The sequence below is a fragment of the Ambystoma mexicanum genome, chromosome 2p, assembly GCF_040938575.1.
Source record: "Ambystoma mexicanum isolate Mex_15411 chromosome 2p, UKY_AmexF1_1, whole genome shotgun sequence".
In the NCBI taxonomy this organism is placed as follows: Eukaryota; Metazoa; Chordata; class Amphibia; order Caudata; family Ambystomatidae; genus Ambystoma; species Ambystoma mexicanum.
Window position 1 is genome coordinate 893,656,058 of NC_090923.1, and position 16,693 is coordinate 893,672,750.

The 16,693-nt window shown below is 45.9% G+C and overlaps 1 protein-coding gene across 5 annotated transcripts in view; it reads right to left on the bottom strand.

The window, feature by feature from the left end:
• HIF3A (hypoxia inducible factor 3 subunit alpha) overlaps positions 1–16,693 on the bottom strand; it is a 194,382-nt gene that overhangs the window by 16,995 nt on the left and 160,694 nt on the right. For all 5 annotated transcript variants that reach the window (XM_069644592.1, XM_069644595.1, XM_069644594.1 and 2 more), the window contains exons 3-10: positions 13,501–13,646; positions 13,217–13,301; positions 9,804–9,913; positions 9,126–9,337; positions 8,112–8,218; positions 7,851–7,998; positions 6,838–7,025; positions 6,026–6,270 (exon numbers count right to left, since the gene is read on the bottom strand). In XM_069644592.1, coding sequence (XP_069500693.1) covers positions 6,026–6,270; positions 6,838–7,025; positions 7,851–7,998; positions 8,112–8,218; positions 9,126–9,337; positions 9,804–9,913; positions 13,217–13,301; positions 13,501–13,646 — 1,241 coding nt within the window. The remainder of the gene's footprint in view (positions 1–6,025; positions 6,271–6,837; positions 7,026–7,850; positions 7,999–8,111; positions 8,219–9,125; positions 9,338–9,803; positions 9,914–13,216; positions 13,302–13,500; positions 13,647–16,693) is intronic.

Sequence of the window (16,693 nt, forward strand, 5' to 3'; positions counted from 1 at the left end):
AATAAAAGTCTTTGACCAAACATCAAAAATACCACTGTGTCCGAGTCCTACTCTTGATCCCTTACAGCATACAAAGCAGGTTTTCCACTTTTATTGTTATATTTTCAGTTTATGCATTGGTGTTCTATTTACTAAAACCATTTCTGATGTTACAATGCTTAAAGTATATACACCAGTATGCTCAAAATAACTTTAAAACTCGTGATTCAATTAAATACCTATGAAGTCATTCGTGTCTATGTTTTTTTACAGCATGTAGTTCGGCCAAATGTCTAAAAAGTATTTGGGTTCATTTCTTTCAATCAGAACCACACAGTTGTTGCTCTTTAAAATATTTCATTCATCTTTTACATTCACAAATGCCACGAGCGGAATCATTCAGGAAGAAATGTTAAAACACTTAAAGGTTCTACATAATTTGTATCTTTTAAAGATTTACAGAGCTAACGGAGTCCCTTCACGGCTGGTCAGAATACCAGAACTATCTACTCATTAACAAGATATTTAGCAGTCTCTCGTCATCATTATGGCATCCTCCCCCAACGTGTGGCCATTATGTCCTCTCCCTCAGGCACAATCTTACAGTAAATTTTAACGCAGGTCAAAAAGGGCACAGAATGCATTCAAACAGCTTGTTAGAAAAAGAGGGAGGATTGACTGCAAAACTACTAAATGAACCCAAAGGCTAGAGAAATATGGAGCATGTCATGGATGATTTTTCGCCAGCTTTTGATCTTTCTATGATCCATAAGCTTGAGTGATTAAAAGTACTACAATGAAAAGGGTACTGAGCAGTGAACAATTATTTGAAAATGTTGCCAAGTGCTGCTTCACTGACTTCAAAGTCTTCTCTACGACACAGGCTATGGAAGCGTGAGGTAATTGGTCACTGAAACCATAGCGTCCACAAAACATGTGAACAGACTTTCATATAGTAGTTATAGAAGTTAAATATTTACCGTGGTGGCAAGAAAATGGATAGTAACCATTTTCTTAACAGAACACAACAGGTGTATTGTAGAGCGCACGTTCACCCCCAGGGGGGCATTTTGGCGCTATTAACAGATAACAGATGTTTATTGTTACCCAACTTAATGGTACTCACTTAGGAGACCTTAACACAACTGAATCAGTTGCACTATGCATCACAAAAGCGGTCTTGTTTAACGTAGGTTTTTTTTCCTATTGGGATGACACCAGAGAAACGGCGCTGCATCCAAGATATGAAAAGGCTGTTTGACAGGATCTGTACGATTTGGGAAAGTGATCCAGAAAGAAAAGGACTAAATAGGAGGACCTTTGGCATAACACTGGAGGAAAACCTTCATCATTAAAAACAAATCTCCATCAAATATGGACATTTTGAAATTGGAAACTGAGCATAACCTAAAATGGAGTTCACCCACCTCCCCCCCCAATCAATGTGGGCAAAACAACAGCAGTCTTCCAAGTCAGAATAGGTTTTCTTTATGGGGTGCAGGATTCATTCTAAAATCCGGTCTGAAGCAGTCGATAAGAGGTAGATAAAATGTGATGCTATAACCAATACCGGACGTGGGCATGTTTTCTTACAACTTCAGACCAATTGCCTTCTCATATAAACGAAGGGAACAGAACTGAAAATACTGAGAGCTGAACCACGGTTTCCCCAGGTTTCTACATTTCTGATAGGATGCCTAAGATATCTGCAGCACTTGATTCTGCCTCTTGAATGCATCTGCAGATAATGTGCACCACTGTGCGGCTAATGGTGGCACTTTTCAGGATCTGCTCCTTGTCACCCAGACACCTGGTCCTGGTTGTACAGGGCTAATATTTGCACTGTGATACTTTTTCACAATGTGTTTGCTCCTCTCTAGAAGCTCACACTGCCCTCGCCTGTTAGCAACTCACTTACTACTGATCCTCAAACTAATTAATATGCGTCTGCCAACCTTGCACCGTCCGTCAATTATGAAGAATAATTTTCTACCAGAAACCTACCTAGCCTATAAGGCTGCACCTCTAGTCAGCTAATACACAGTAGACCAGGATACTGGATTCAAACACTAGAAGCACAACTCGCCCTAATTCAACAATGGTCAGAAAGAAGCAACCACATGTAAAACCTTGGATCTACCTACAATAGGGGCCCTAGATCCCCTGCATCATCTAAACGAGACCATAAACGCATGAAAACGTCATTCTAGAATTAAAGGCGCAAGATACATGCGGAGTACAAATCCTCAACTCGCCTGCCCTAATCGCCACCATCACAAAGACGAAGAATCGAGACGACAGACGAAACAGCGCAACCGCCAAACTAAGAAGAAATGACAAGCCCACCAAGGGGACAATTCTCCATAATCACCTGGTCAGGTAGAGTTGACGTCTCCAAAGCAGACTTACTATAGCTCTCTAAAAACCTCAACAGTCATCAGGACCATTCAGGGAATCGTACGTTGCCCTCTCTGTGGGTGAAAAGGAAATCATGCCAGAAAGGAAACAGCAGCTGATGACCAGCAAGGAGCTCATAACTAGCAGTGAGGAAGAAGGTTAAGTTTTCCAACTATCGCAGCAAAGCAGTGGCACTCTTTGCCACCAGCCTTGCGAGCTGAACAATCATACTGGTCCTTCAGGAAAGCGCTGAAAACGTTGCTCTTTGCTTGAGGCGAAGAGCCCCCCGGGCCTCAAATATCCCAACCTGCTTTCTATGTGTAACATCTAAGCAACAGCGCCTTGATGCCAGAGGGTGAGCGTGCTTTATGAATGGAGAAATAAAAATAACTTATGAATAAGGTGTCGAGCTAGGAGGCAATGTGGGATTCTTTTGGGAGAAGTATATCAGGAGGGGTCGAGGAAAACTGCTGAAAGCTAAAGTGACCGAGCCTTGCCAAAGACGAGGATGAAGAGGAGGCGGCCATGGATGGGCAAATGAGGATGAGCGAGGTGGTGCAACAGACACCCGGAGCTGGCTAATGGATGCAACCCAGCTTTACTGACAATTTGTCAAGTACAGAGGATGGAGGGGGTGGACAAAAGACTACTGGGAAAATGCTCAGAGACTTGGAGGAAGAACCAGAGACCCGGTAAGTGGACCTGCCTACCTAGAGGAGAAGTCTGTGGAACAAGTACAGCATTGAATATTAAAAAAACGTGAACGTTTGAAAGGTAAGCGGGAGTAAAAAGTTGTACCTGCTGAAACTTGTAATTAGAGTTTTTAGAGCCATTGAGGAACAACCGAGTGTAACAAGCAGCGCTATATGCTGGAACTTGTGGACAATGTTCCAAGCTTTGAGGAACATTGCAAGAAACACTGGATGTCTGAGTCTCCCGGTGCAAAGGGAAACTGGAAACACTGCACAGTGGGGCTTAAGGTCCACAGGCATAAGAGACATTGACACATTGAAAAACAATGTATGCTGCAAGATAAAACCCCAAAATGTCATAGGCATTATCATTAGGCGACTTCTTGATCAAAGTAAGAGTAGGGAGCCTGATCTACTGACCATCTGCCCAAACGTTTTTTTTTGTTTACATATGTCAATGAACTCACATCACTGATTGAGTACTTGCAGACAAAGAACATTTGGATTAGTAGCATAGATATGGTGTTCCACTAGATGTGCCTTTTCCATAGATTCTTTGTATACACGAGGCATACCCACATATTAGATCTATTGGGGAATTTTGTGGATTCAGCCCACCTGCTGAATGTGGTATTAGTCAGGCTACAATCTGGATATTCCCTTATAAACAGGTCAGCAGCAGTCTCATTATCTGGAAGGGAATGTGGACATCCTTTCCTCATGCCACGGCAGCATATACTGCTGCTAACTGAGGTAATAGATTTTAAGGGACACGGACCGTGTATCCCCTGGGGAATTAAATGGAAGTGCCAGGCGTTTGGACACCACAGGGGTTGAAATGCGATTATTCCACAACTTGAGCACTTGATCGATACCAGCGTCCTCCATAGTTAACGAGGGCTTACTGGGAAGGCGCTGACCCAATAAAGATAAAGAGGATGCCGTCTCCCCCTTTAAGCAGAAAGCCTCTACTGAATTGGTCGTTGGTTAGAAGGTAGCCATCCTCTTCAGAGTCATCCAACAATTTATCCTCCAGAAAGGTACACATTCCTCCAGGAGGATTTAAAATGATTCAGACTAAAGAGCCTTCAGAACGCGAGGGCTAAATGGACAACTGGGGCCAAACCTGCTACTTGGACACAAGGTTACGCACAAAATACTCAAGCAGGGCTGTTCTAATGAATAGACAAATTGGTTTATGGTGTTAAATTGACCAACCTGAGGAAGATGGCCCTCCAAAGTGGAGTCATGACTGAATCAGACAGAAATGAAAATGGACTGCAAAGCCACTGGAGGAACAATTCCTAAGGTTATCATTGGAGGAAGGCAGAGTCTTGTTCGGCTTGAGGAATCCATTATTGAGCATGAAAAGCCCATTGGAATAGGGACTATAACTCCAGGTCAGGGCCTAAAGAACAAGGACGTAATAGGATGTTTGCATTATCCATAAGAAGGCCTCAAAAGCCCTCACATGTTGGTCCTGATCTTTTGGGGAGGGATTTGTAAAGTCAATATATATATATGAGCTCTGTGCTGCAGGCGCAGTTAGTAGCACAGACTTGGTGACAAACATAGTTGTCAAGTAGTCCTGTATCCTGTATGACACTCAACTAGTTGGTACTATATAGCCAACCGTTCTTTGTCTTCTGGGGGTCTGTAAGCGTATAATTGCAACAACAAAACTGCAAGCCTATAAAGCACGGGATGTGAGCTAAAAAAAGTCACAACTTGCCTAAGGGAACACATAATATGGTGCAACACAAAAATTATTGATGGCTCGGTGGTCCTGAATAAATCAAAACCACTGTGTACGTTCTGGGCAAAGATCATATGCAAATCAGGCCTGGGCCCAACCCAAAAGGGACAGTCCGCCTGAACTGCTAGGTCACATGCCTTCTCCACACCTGGGGAAACAATATCAGAGTCTCGGACATATGATAAGCAAAATAGGGAGAGAGGGGGACTAGGAGGGGCAGGATAGCACCGAGGGAGGGTATTTAGGTAGATCAGGAAGATGTGGAAAAATGTTCTCTGCGTGGAAATATGGGATCCCACAGTCAGTAGATCGAGCAAGAAGTTAATATAACAGTGAGGAACCCGCAGCTGATCAGTGTTATTGCTGTGTCTTAGTATTGCAAGAAGGATTTCTGTGGATGATTCATGCGGAAAGTACCTTGTGCACAGCAGCTCTAACTAGGAGCAAGATTCTTACCTTTTGGCTTGTGGCAAAGTTTTCAACAAGGCTATTTAAATAACTCAACATTTGCAGCTCTACAGAAATGCAGCTATGTAAAGTCAGCTTCCCTTTTAACACATTTAATGTCCTGAAGCAAGACTGCAGTTCCTAATAATTCAACAATATGAGGGCTGAAAAACAGTGGTGATGGTGGTGGGGTCGGAGGGAGGGGAGTTTGGGTTAAATTGCTTCCTGTATAAATCTATCACCCAACACCCCCAACCCCAGAGAAGCCTCCAAGTGCTAACCTAACTGTTCAAAAGGGTCTAACAACATGTAAGAATGAAGACAGCTTTCTGTGCTTCAAATCTACCTATCTTTTAAGGCATCAAGAATCAAAGGAAAGGAGTTGCAAAATTAACAGAGGTAGAGAAAATGAGAGTAGATATTGGAACATCCAAGAAGTTAAGAGCGGAAACATCTCAGAGAAGAAAGTAGCAGAAATATGAACAGAAGAGAAACTGTCCGAAAGCGATAACAATTGCGACCTGAGGAAGAGAGGAGAGAAGGAGAATTCAAAAGGAATGACAGGGAAAGCAAGGGAAAGCTTGTTCTCCCTCACTTAGACCCTATCCCTCAATCATTGATGCTCCTTATGCCGACCCACCTCAGTAGAGCCCTAGCCTAGTCTCTTCTGAGGTGCCTTCACCACTCTTCCACCCCATCCCTTTTAGACCCATCCCAGATCCCAGCCGCTCCCTCACCACAGCTTGATGTTTACCAGAGGCGTGCTGTCTGGCGTTTCTGCAGGTACGGGATTTGGAGGCTTCAAGCTGTCTGTAGGGGAACACATCTGCTCACTCACAGCCTTCTCCTCCAACGTCATCACCTTTCTGGGCAAATCGAAGATGGGTCCTAACAGCTCCTGCAGGTCGGGGCTAGAGAACTGGCGTGGATCCGATTCTATATCTTTGTCGCTGAGTTCCGCCGGGTACAGAAAAGTCAGAAGCTTGTTCCTTCTCAGACCTGTAGGGAGACAGGCAGGTGTCAGCAGAGCAGACCCAACGCAGGCACATTTCCCACTGCCCAACTCTCTTCCTGAGACCCAGGAATATTCTCTAATTTCTGACTTGTGTACAAGTGCCACTGCCTCTCTGTTACTGCTTATACAACTGTCTACAACCTCCATCCCTGAGGACCCTTTCAGGTCTGAACATAAATAAACACATATACCACAGTCTGGAGAACATACATATTTATACCACTTTAGGTTCTCTGCAAAGACATACTAATGCACTGGACATACATTTACCACAGTCTGTAACCCAGCCGCGCAAAGAGCTCTTCACGGTCAGTAGGTACATATTCCCCTGAATGCAAACACTACGTAAAGAGCTCTTTCCTGGCTATATCCCAATCTGTGTAAAGAGCCCTTTACGGTTTGTAAAAACATTCCATCGTCTAACACCAGTTTATGTACAATGCTCACTTCAGGATGTTTAACAGCAGCTACAGGCACAAGTCTTGCCCAAACTGCCTTGTTGGAATGATTAGCTCAGGCTCCAGCTACAGTTTCAATTCATAGACACTGACCTGACTGGCAGTTAGTCAGGGCCATGATGATCTCCGCACAAAGTAGCTCCCCTGATTCGGCCTGCATGCGGTCTACAACAGTCTCGGAGTTTGGCTTCACAAGGTCCAGAGAGTTCTCGGATGCAGGCTTTGTGGGTTTACTTTCTGTCTGCTCCAGCGACAGGATGGTGTCTGCCCCCTGGATGGCACTGTGAAAAGAAGCACACTGAGTCAGCATCAAATGATTAACAGTCAGGGATCGGCTGTACTCCAAGAGGGGGTCAGAATCCCTGGGGTAAGGTTAAGAGCAAAGACAATGAGGTGAAGCACCAAGAAAAGCAACCTAACGCGTCTCTAGGATCAATGAGAGCACCTCGGATGAGCTATTACATGACACTGAATGGAAGACCCAACCAGAGTGGAGAGTCAACTAATGTATCTGATATTAAGACTTGAGCAGCAGCAAGGAATGACAGCAAGCACTCCCGATGAACACCAAGAGAAATCCCTGTAACAGCTGACAAAGTACATTGGGGATGTGAAGTCTTGGGGCTGAGGGAAACTAGATATGTGGCAAAAATCTCTCTACATTTCCAAATTTGCTGCAATAGCTAAAGAAACCAGGACTAAATGATAAAAAAAAGGAACAAAGGAGGTGACATTATAGTTCATAAAATCTTCCCTAAACTGGCCAAACTGGCAGTGGTATCGCTGCATTGTAAACCATGATGCAGAGTTTATGAGCAAAAGAAGAAAAAACGATTCCACCCTTCCATTAGACATGAGGAAGAGAGCAATATTCATGATTCTCTCACCAGACTTCTGATGCTTAAAGGGAAAAGACTGGTGGGGGAAAGCAGCAGGTATTGGTACAAGATAAGTGGGCCTTTCGGCGGTTCACAGAGGTGGCGTTGAGGGGCAAGATATCGCAGAGCATGCGTGGAGGGGATGCAAAGCAGGCATAGCTTGGAAGAGGAAAAATAAGGTAACCGTAGCCTTGTTATGGCATTAACCATTCACAAGGAGTGTCTCACCTGAGCACGGAGTGGAGACAGACCACAGCCCCAGAAGAGTCGCTTTTTCCAATTGCAACAATCGTGGCTTGGGTTTGAGCCCAAAAGTAGCCACCATTCTTGGCCAAAAATCGGTAATACGCTGTGACAGCCTGGCCTTTGCTGAACACTGTGGGTAAAGACCGGACAAACAACCATTAACATGAAGACCTTCGAGTATAAGAGTGTGTGAGATGTAAAAGGGGCAATGGAAAGGTCAAAGGAGCAGGGTGCCAGACTTACAAGTGTGCATGCTTTTTCCAACAGAGTCTGAATCCTGAGCATGAATGTACTCGTAAACTGAGCAGCCAATGAGGTCCTCCGATGAATACCCTGCAAGCTCTGCTATCCTGTGGAAGAAGGGGCCAGAGAATCAGGATGACCAAGATCCTGCAATAGAACTAACCCAGCAGTCTGCAATACTACATCCAAACACCGCAGCCTGATATACCCCAAACATCCGACACGCCTAGCTAGGACCCAAAAATACCTCAACCCTCCCGGAAATGGCTCTGGAGTAAATAATTGTCCCTTGTGTAGTGCACACTATGCTCAGCCACATGTAGACACTTTGTTGATTTGGGATTGAGATTGGTTGCTCTCGAAAGCTGACAGATTAGAAGCATCAGAGATTTAAGCCTGCCACAAGAAAGTGCAGGAGGCCCAAGATCTTGTCACCCAGACACTTGATCAAGTAGTGTAACTTGAAAACGCCTAGGGTATTCAAGGACACATGCAACCATTTACTACCCCAAGGATCTGAACTCTTTGGCTCTCTTGATGTTTAAGATTTCAAATACCATCAGGTTTACCCAGCAAAATCTTCATAGCAGCAGTCATGGGAGCCATAGTCGAGATGCAGGCTGCCAACCCATGCACTTCCCAAAATGATGCAGTGTATAATTGAGAGGCCAAACACACATATAACTAACTCTGAATAGGGGCCTGAAAGATCGAAAACTATGGTCCACGTGGCCATGGTCCATCCTCTTTCTTCACTATTTTGGTAGGTACCCAGATGATTTTCTTGGTTTCATCCTGAATAAAGACCATTTATATTTGGGTGTGTCCCCCCATTTCTTGAATTTCAGTAAACCCATCTCCATACATTCCAATGCATAATCTGTGCCCCCTAATTTAGGATGGATCAGTACAGGCACTAACCACCTACCACGAGATATTGGAGCGTTAGTCCCACCACTTCACCATCAAATGTCCTGGATTCCCACGCCCCATTGTAATAAAGCCTTTGCTCACCTTTCATCGCAGTATGTGAACCTCATGTCCATGGTGTGCCGACTCTGGAAGGTCCGGCTGTCCAGAGGATACTCTATGTGAGAAGGATTTGGAATGACTTCACAGATTAGAACAAGGAACCTTTGGGATGGCTCTTTGTGCCCTGGGTCTGAATCAGACAGTGCCTTTGCTGGTAATGTATAAGACTTCATGTGGCCAGAGCACTGCAGAACCTGCAGCGAGGGAGGGAAGCGAGTTAGTATAGCACATGCCTGCCCAGGTTTGGAGAGCTGTATTGGTTAAGGCAAATCAAAATGTTGGTCGCAATATAGTTTAAAAGCCTATGCAGCTTCAACGCAAGACTCCAAGGACAGTCCTATGCATGCAGGCTGCAACCAATCACACATCAGATCACCAGCCTGCCCGTTAGAGTGCCTGTTTCACCATAACATAACTGAATATTTGCCGCCCACTCAGACAGACCAGCCCCTTTCTGTACCACTGCCCTAGCAGAAATCCATTCACACATGTACCTCATGGTAAATTCCTGACTTTATCTAGCCCTGGTTGAAACCATGAACATATCCTTAGGCCCTACTTACACGGCCAGCCTTAGGGCTACGTCTGCACTCGTAACATCAGGTCAACTTAAAGTCCAGCCATTACTGCATTCACTCCTTGCCACAACACAGTCCTCACCTTCCAGGCAGCTGACTTGAGGTGAACAGTCCGGCCCTTGCTGATCAAAGTGCTTTTCATCCTAAGTGCAAAACGGTATTCTGCACAGAGCAGCTCCTTCTTGGGCAGACCTATGGATAAAGCCAGGTAACTAATGAATAGTTGAAGATGGCAAGTCATAAGTGTACTTTGAGGGGGATAAAATGGGGGTTACTGACATTTAACAGGTGAATAGGCAATTCATTAAGTGGCGTGGGCTAGCAGGAGATAGGCACGCAATAGTAGAATTAAAATCTTGGGAGGATATTTCGGCAGAAATAACTTAATCGGCTAGGTCTAGACCCTTTCCTTATCCACATGGATGAACCATCCATGTGGATTATACAATACAAATCAAGAGTATAGCCGGTAAGATAGCTCAGCGGGTTTGAGCGCTCGCTGCTGTGATCTATTTGTGATCTACAGGTCCGAATCCCAGCAAGGCCAACTCAGCCTTTCATCCTTCCGAGGTCAATAAATGAGTACCAACTTCGGTTGGGATGATACATGTAGGTAAATATGTTATCTGTAAAGCGCTTTGGCTTAAGGCGATATATAAATAACAAATCATTATCCTTATTAGAGAAATATTATTAATTGTAGCAGAATATTGATTATTACAAATTGTGGAATTCAAGACCACCTGCCATAAATAAAAAAATATTTTATAATAAACAATTGTGAAATTGGCAATATTTGAAAGCATTTCCACTTAATTAAGGCAATATTGAGCGTGAACATTCTAATTCATTATTATTAACGTATTTATTGAGCGCAAACCTAGCTACAGGAAGCAATGGAGCGCTTTACAATCATAGGGAGGAGAAACATGGTTAGGGAGCAGCAAAATAAGGAGCGGGATCAAAGAACAGGAGAGGGAGAGTTTGGGCAACTGCTAGCAGGGGATCTACAAGCAGCCAGGGGAGGAAAGAGTGGGGAGCGGATAACGCAGTCTCAGCTAGGTTGGGAAGTGGACACCCACAGAAAGCATACTTCTAAAAGTACTTATGTAGAAATAAGAGACGTTACTTGCCAGTGGGTAGGCAAGCAGCAACCAGTCCAAAATCTGAAGATAATACATCTTTAGTGGTGCCCAGAAAGAATGATATAACTGCTCCTCCAGATATTGCTGTAAGTGGGGGAGAGGATCACAAGCAGAAGGAAGCACAGAAGGGACAAGGCAGAGACAGGCTGAGAGTATTGCTGGAGCAGAGGTTAGGAGTAGCCCGATATTAGAGAAGGCAGGTAAGTTGTACGGAGGCTAGCCCGTGGATAGATTTAAGAGTAGAAGTAGGAACTTGAAGGAGGAGAGTCAGCCAGCCAGCCAGCCTGGTGATGGCGAGGAGAGCTGGAAGGAGAGCGTGGAAGGTTATAGAGTGTGTGAGAAGCAGAGTCGGCATTTTGTCCAGGGGTGTAAAAGTAGAGAATGAGGCCAGTAGGAGGCTGAAGCAGCAGTTGAGCCGACAGAGCGCATGAGGGGAGAAAGGAGGAGAGGGTGGATCTTTCTAATGCTCGAATGTCCCTGTGAAAGGGCTAAGGTTACAGGCTGGGGAGAGATTAAGGGGCAACGGGTACAGGCGAGAGCAGAAAGAGGAGCATTGTGCTCAGGGAGGTATATTACTTCTGCTCTGGATGAATTGCACTGGGCACGCTCAGAACACTGTAGCTCATTGTACCTGAGGGAGAAAACATGACATTCAGGGAAATGAATGGCTTGTGAGAGAACTACAAGTGCCAAGATGTAGTCTGGTAAGGTGCATTCGAATCCATTTGAAAGGGTTAAAGATCTCTCCCCGCTTATTTCTAGTGCTCCGTTCTAGTATATAGCCTGCTTCCCCCCAGAACACTCAATCACATCCCATATGAAGGATGCAACATTAACTTTCCTCAGCGCACACAGCACACATTTTCCATTCCTACCCATATAATGTCCGAATTAGGAGTACAGCAGTAAGTGACCCAGAATTCACAGATACACAGGGCAGTGGCAAGTGTTCCCCAATAGGACATGGAGGTTTCATTCCAGCTTGGAAGCTAAAAATGTTAGTTACAGTTGGGATGAGGAACATATTGTTTTGGGTGGTAGGCGGGTGAGGGGTTTAGGACCGTGGGAGGGGGCTCAGGAGACTTCCCACTAGAGCCACCGACACTGAAGTAGTAACTGATGTGGATTGCCTGGTCTCAATGGGAAATCTGTTCATTTGCGGTAGGTTTACCTTAATAGCAGCGCTCAATGCTACAACATGTTGACAGATAGGAAGGGACGCCATGTCAATAAGGATTTCTCCCATAGGAATGGGTGCCCAGTACTCTCCCAACACGCTGCCTGGTTTTTGACTTCCAAAAGCGCCTGCCAGTTGAATACCATCCTTCACCATCGTCAACTGAGTGTTCACTTGGTGGAAATTCGGGTCGCACTCACTGAGATTTTCATGCAGATGGAAGGGACTCGGCGAAGAACAGTAGCTAAAGTATCTTTCTGGTCCCGCAATGCGGAGCTCTAGTGCAGAACTACGTGGAAGTATCAGACAGGAGGACTATGCCCTCAATGCAAAAGGAAATTGCCTTAGATTTGGGAATGCATGACAGGGTTTCAACAGTGTGCCGGAATCGCTTGGGTGAAACCTGTGACTGAGAGAAGGGGCGGATGAGGCGGGGCGCCGTGACCTGCGCAAGAGTAGTGCAGTGAGTCACATCTTGGGGAAGGTCAGGTGCCACGATCTTTCATTTCTTGGAAAAGGCGGCATTCTTCAGATTTATGTATGTGCTCAGAGCACTTATTCCATAAACAAAACGGTTGCTACCTGTCTGGCACGGGAAGAATACGAAAACTTCCATAGACAGAGATCCTCGCTGCAAGAACACATTAGTACAAACCCTGTCTGCCTCACCCGGAACTGTCAGAGCCCAGGCTGTTACCGCCTTTCCAAGCATCGTGGTTGTTTGTTGGATAGCTTCAGAGCAGGTATTAAACACCCTCGTCGGGTCAGTCAGAGGTTAAAATGCCCTGCAAGCAAATCCTGCAAATCTTTAAAAGAGCCCCTTCCATGGATATGACGACTGAGAAAAAGTGACTGGGACTTAAACAGGGAAATTGGATCGACTAAACTGGAGAGGTTTAAAATGCGATTAGTCAAAAGAACATTCAGGAACACTCGGCCCAATGCAGGCAGAAACTTGAACAGAATTTGACCCCAATGAAAAAATCGAATGATGGATCCAGGGAGACCGTCTCACACCAAGGATCCATGGGAGGTGCTCCAAACCAACAAGCAAGGTAGGGGAAGAGACAATCCCTGCTAGTGGAAACTGTGAGCTTGCAGTCGGCATCTGCGGTTATGAATGGTTGAACAGACACATCCAGAGTGGAAGTGTTATCCACAAAAGGTACTCACCTTGACGCATGCTCAACAGGTCCTGCAGTTCATTCTGGTCACATGGGTGGACAAAATCATAGATGCTCTGTCCAATCATCTCGAGCTGTAAGAGGAAGAAAGGGTTAAGGAACTGGAACAGAAAAAAGGCTGAGGCATATGAGTCGTACAAACACCCACCACTCATTGCCATTAACCTGCGTTTTTATATCCCCCTCAACCACACAATATGTCACAATGTATGGCCCTGCCAGGGAATGCACCCCATCTTCACATTTTCTTCGAACACTCCCCTTTTTTCTTACTTGGCCAAGTCCCAGGTGCTTGTTCACGTTTTCCGAAAGGAAGACCATATCCCCGTCCTCACTCAAGACCATGAGGAAACCATCCAAAGACCGCAAGGGGCAGCCACCCATCTCTCCATCCAACTCTGTAGTCTTTCTCCACTCGGCTAAAATAAGAGTAGAAAAAGCTGGTGAGTCATTGCAGGAAAACATGGCCGCCCTCTCCCAAGTACAGACCAACTCCCTAGGTCATACCTATTTCTATCCCCTACATCTTCTCACTCACAGTGCAAAGTTGGCCCTAAGCATCAAGTCACAGCTAAGTGTAAGGGAGAGGGCCCAGGTTCGACTGGGCCCTTTTCTCTCCACCGTCTCACTCTCCACCTGCAGAGTCCCGCAGGGCCCTATCCTCTCGCCTTGGTTGTTCAAGTGGGCTAGAGGAGCCAGGTAGATGTGGATCTCCACATTCTCTCCTAACTTCCAGTTTTATTCAGATGACATGCAGCTTTCTTTCAAGCTTCCCTCCTCTGCCTCCTCCTCTTCCTCGCTCATTCCCGACTGCCTGTCTACTATTCAGGCATGGTGCTCCGCTAACGATCTCTGCCTTAATGCCAGTAAGCCTGAGACCCTTCTCAATGGGACTCCTTCTCCCTCTTTCCCTCTCTCATTCTGGCTGACCTCCATGGCCCCCTCCCCTCACCCTCCTGTGAGGCAAAAAATAAATCATGGTGCGATCTTAGACTTCTCTCTCTCCTCACATCACGGACCTTGCCAAGAAGGCCCACTTTCAGCTGCACCTCCTCAGAGGCATTCTCCCTTTCTTCACCTTCCCCCAGAAACTCAATGTCTCCAGAGCTCTGGTCCTCTCCAGGCTGGGCTACTGCAACAGTCTCTTCCTTAATATGCCTAACACCTCCCTTTCGCCCCCCTTCAACTAATCCTGAATAGGACTGCAAGACTTATCCTTGGCCTCAAGCCCAGTGACTCAATCCCTCTACTGGCTCCCGGTTGCTGCAAGGATGAAGTTCAAGACCCTCTGCATCACCCACAAGGCTTTCCGGGGCCGGGGTCCCTCTACATCCAACTCTCTCTCCCTAAATGCCTCCCTGCTTGAACCCTTCCGTCATCTAGCTCCAACTCTCTGCTGATCAGACATTTTTCCAAGCAGAGAGTGGGGTTTTATCTTTCACCTCCGCAAGTGCCTCCGTCTGGAATGGCTTCACTGCCTCTCTCAGACTTGACACGGATCTCCTTAAGTTCTGGAAGCTTCTCAAGACCTTCCTTTTGTCTTCTTCCTTTCCTCTCCCCCTGCCCAGCTAAAGTCTTTGTCTGCTTCTTGACTGGCTGCCTGGTTCTTTCAGAGTCATCAGGGCACCATCCCCCCCATTCCAGTCTACCCCTGTACTTAGTCTCCATGGACTCCCCCCCCCCCCACTCCCTACCTGCACTCGACCCTCTGGGCCCCTCGCCCTGCACTTGGTTGGCTGGACCTGCACCCTTATAGCCGTCCAGCACCTTACCCTGCACTTAGCTCACCTTCCTTCCCCTGCACTCTCTTCTTTCCCTGGCCCTGTCCACCTGGCCTCCCCTGGCACTCGCTGTTCTCATGGGTCCTTCCGCCCTGACCGGCACCCCCCACCCCTCCCCCTGCACTTCTCTTACTGCACTTGCACGTTCTGAATGTCACAAGGCCTAGTAGGATCGTTTTGTCCTCCCTGTTCCCCCACCCTCTTGTCTTGTTGCGCCTCGAAACACATTGTGTATAGGTGCATTATAAATACCCAATAAATAAATAAAAATGACACTTCTTGGAGAAATCCAGTTTAATACAGGAAAACAGGGTAGCACAGTCTAGTCCTCTTTGCATAACACAACTGACTCCTTCCACACAAATCCATCTTCTCGCTCCACTCTTCCCAAAGCAGCATGGCTCATGTTCGTGCAGGATGGCACGCTCCTTCCATATGCCCACTCCTGCTCTGGTCTCAAAAGCCTACACCCACTCCCAGACCAACAAGCAACCCCTCCTAAAGCAAACAGCTGAATTCGGTGACTCTGTAGAGGACAGCGCAAACCTCTTGCCCAGGCCTTTATACTATTCCCCACAACGTCAAGCTCCATTTCTTCACTCAATTCTCCTACAATGTGGCATTCCAATCTAGTACGCCTCTACAAGAAAAGCACCTCTCGATATCTATCAGCGGACCACCACTTCAAAGTTTGCAAATGTTTTCGGCTACAGGCTATCAGTTACCTATTAGAACATACTACACTTTCATCAACATTTCTGGGGAAAAAAACAAAAGCACATTACAGTAACAGAGGAGCTTCACTGCACCCCTGAAAGGCTTATCACTTTGGCCCTTAAAATAACAGATGAGAAGTATGTGCTTCTCCTAATTACACAGTGGGGCGTTCAGATGCTCCCTTCTATCCTTCGAAGTCCCTATTTAGCTTTACCCACCCCCTCCCAATCAATAGATCATCATGGAGACGAACTGGGAGACTGGTCTTTAACCTGAGATACGCATGTCCTGATCGAAGGCACTGGGCCAAAATTATGATTGATCAGATGGGGTTATAGCATCCCCATTAAAATGTCTAAATACATAAACAAAACGACACTTACAATAATAAGTGCTAACCCTAGGTTCCTCTCCCCAAAACATCAGTCCTCTGCCAATGTGTTCCAAAAACAGACAAGAGTTGGCAGTGGAAAGTCAACCTGGCATTAGGCAAAGGATAAAGTTCGTCTTTTGTGCATAATGAGATCCTTGGGTCGAGGTTAAGTAGTAGTTAATTGGGGAGAGGAATTTGAAAGAAAGGTTCGCAAATAGAGCGCATTAGTAGATCAAGAATCAGTGGTGGGTAAGTGTTTTGGATATGGTCGTAATACTGGACAGCACAGTCAGGGTGTGCTGAAATCAACACAGCGAATCGCAGCTGTAGAGGAATGTGGAGTCCAGGCATCTGATCCTAAGGGTTTTCCTAGAGTAAGGCATTGTGTCACTAGATAGTCAGATCGTAAGATTTCAGATTTTGTTCGGATTTGGACTCAGGAGGACATCCTTACGTTCAGCCGATTGTGGTCCAACCACCGGCGCCCAGTAATGCATTTGCTAGCAGTTTGTGGTCGTCACTGAATTACCAAGAAGTGGAATCCCAATATCCTGAGTCGACTCGGGAACTTTAAAACCTAACCAATCAAGACTCA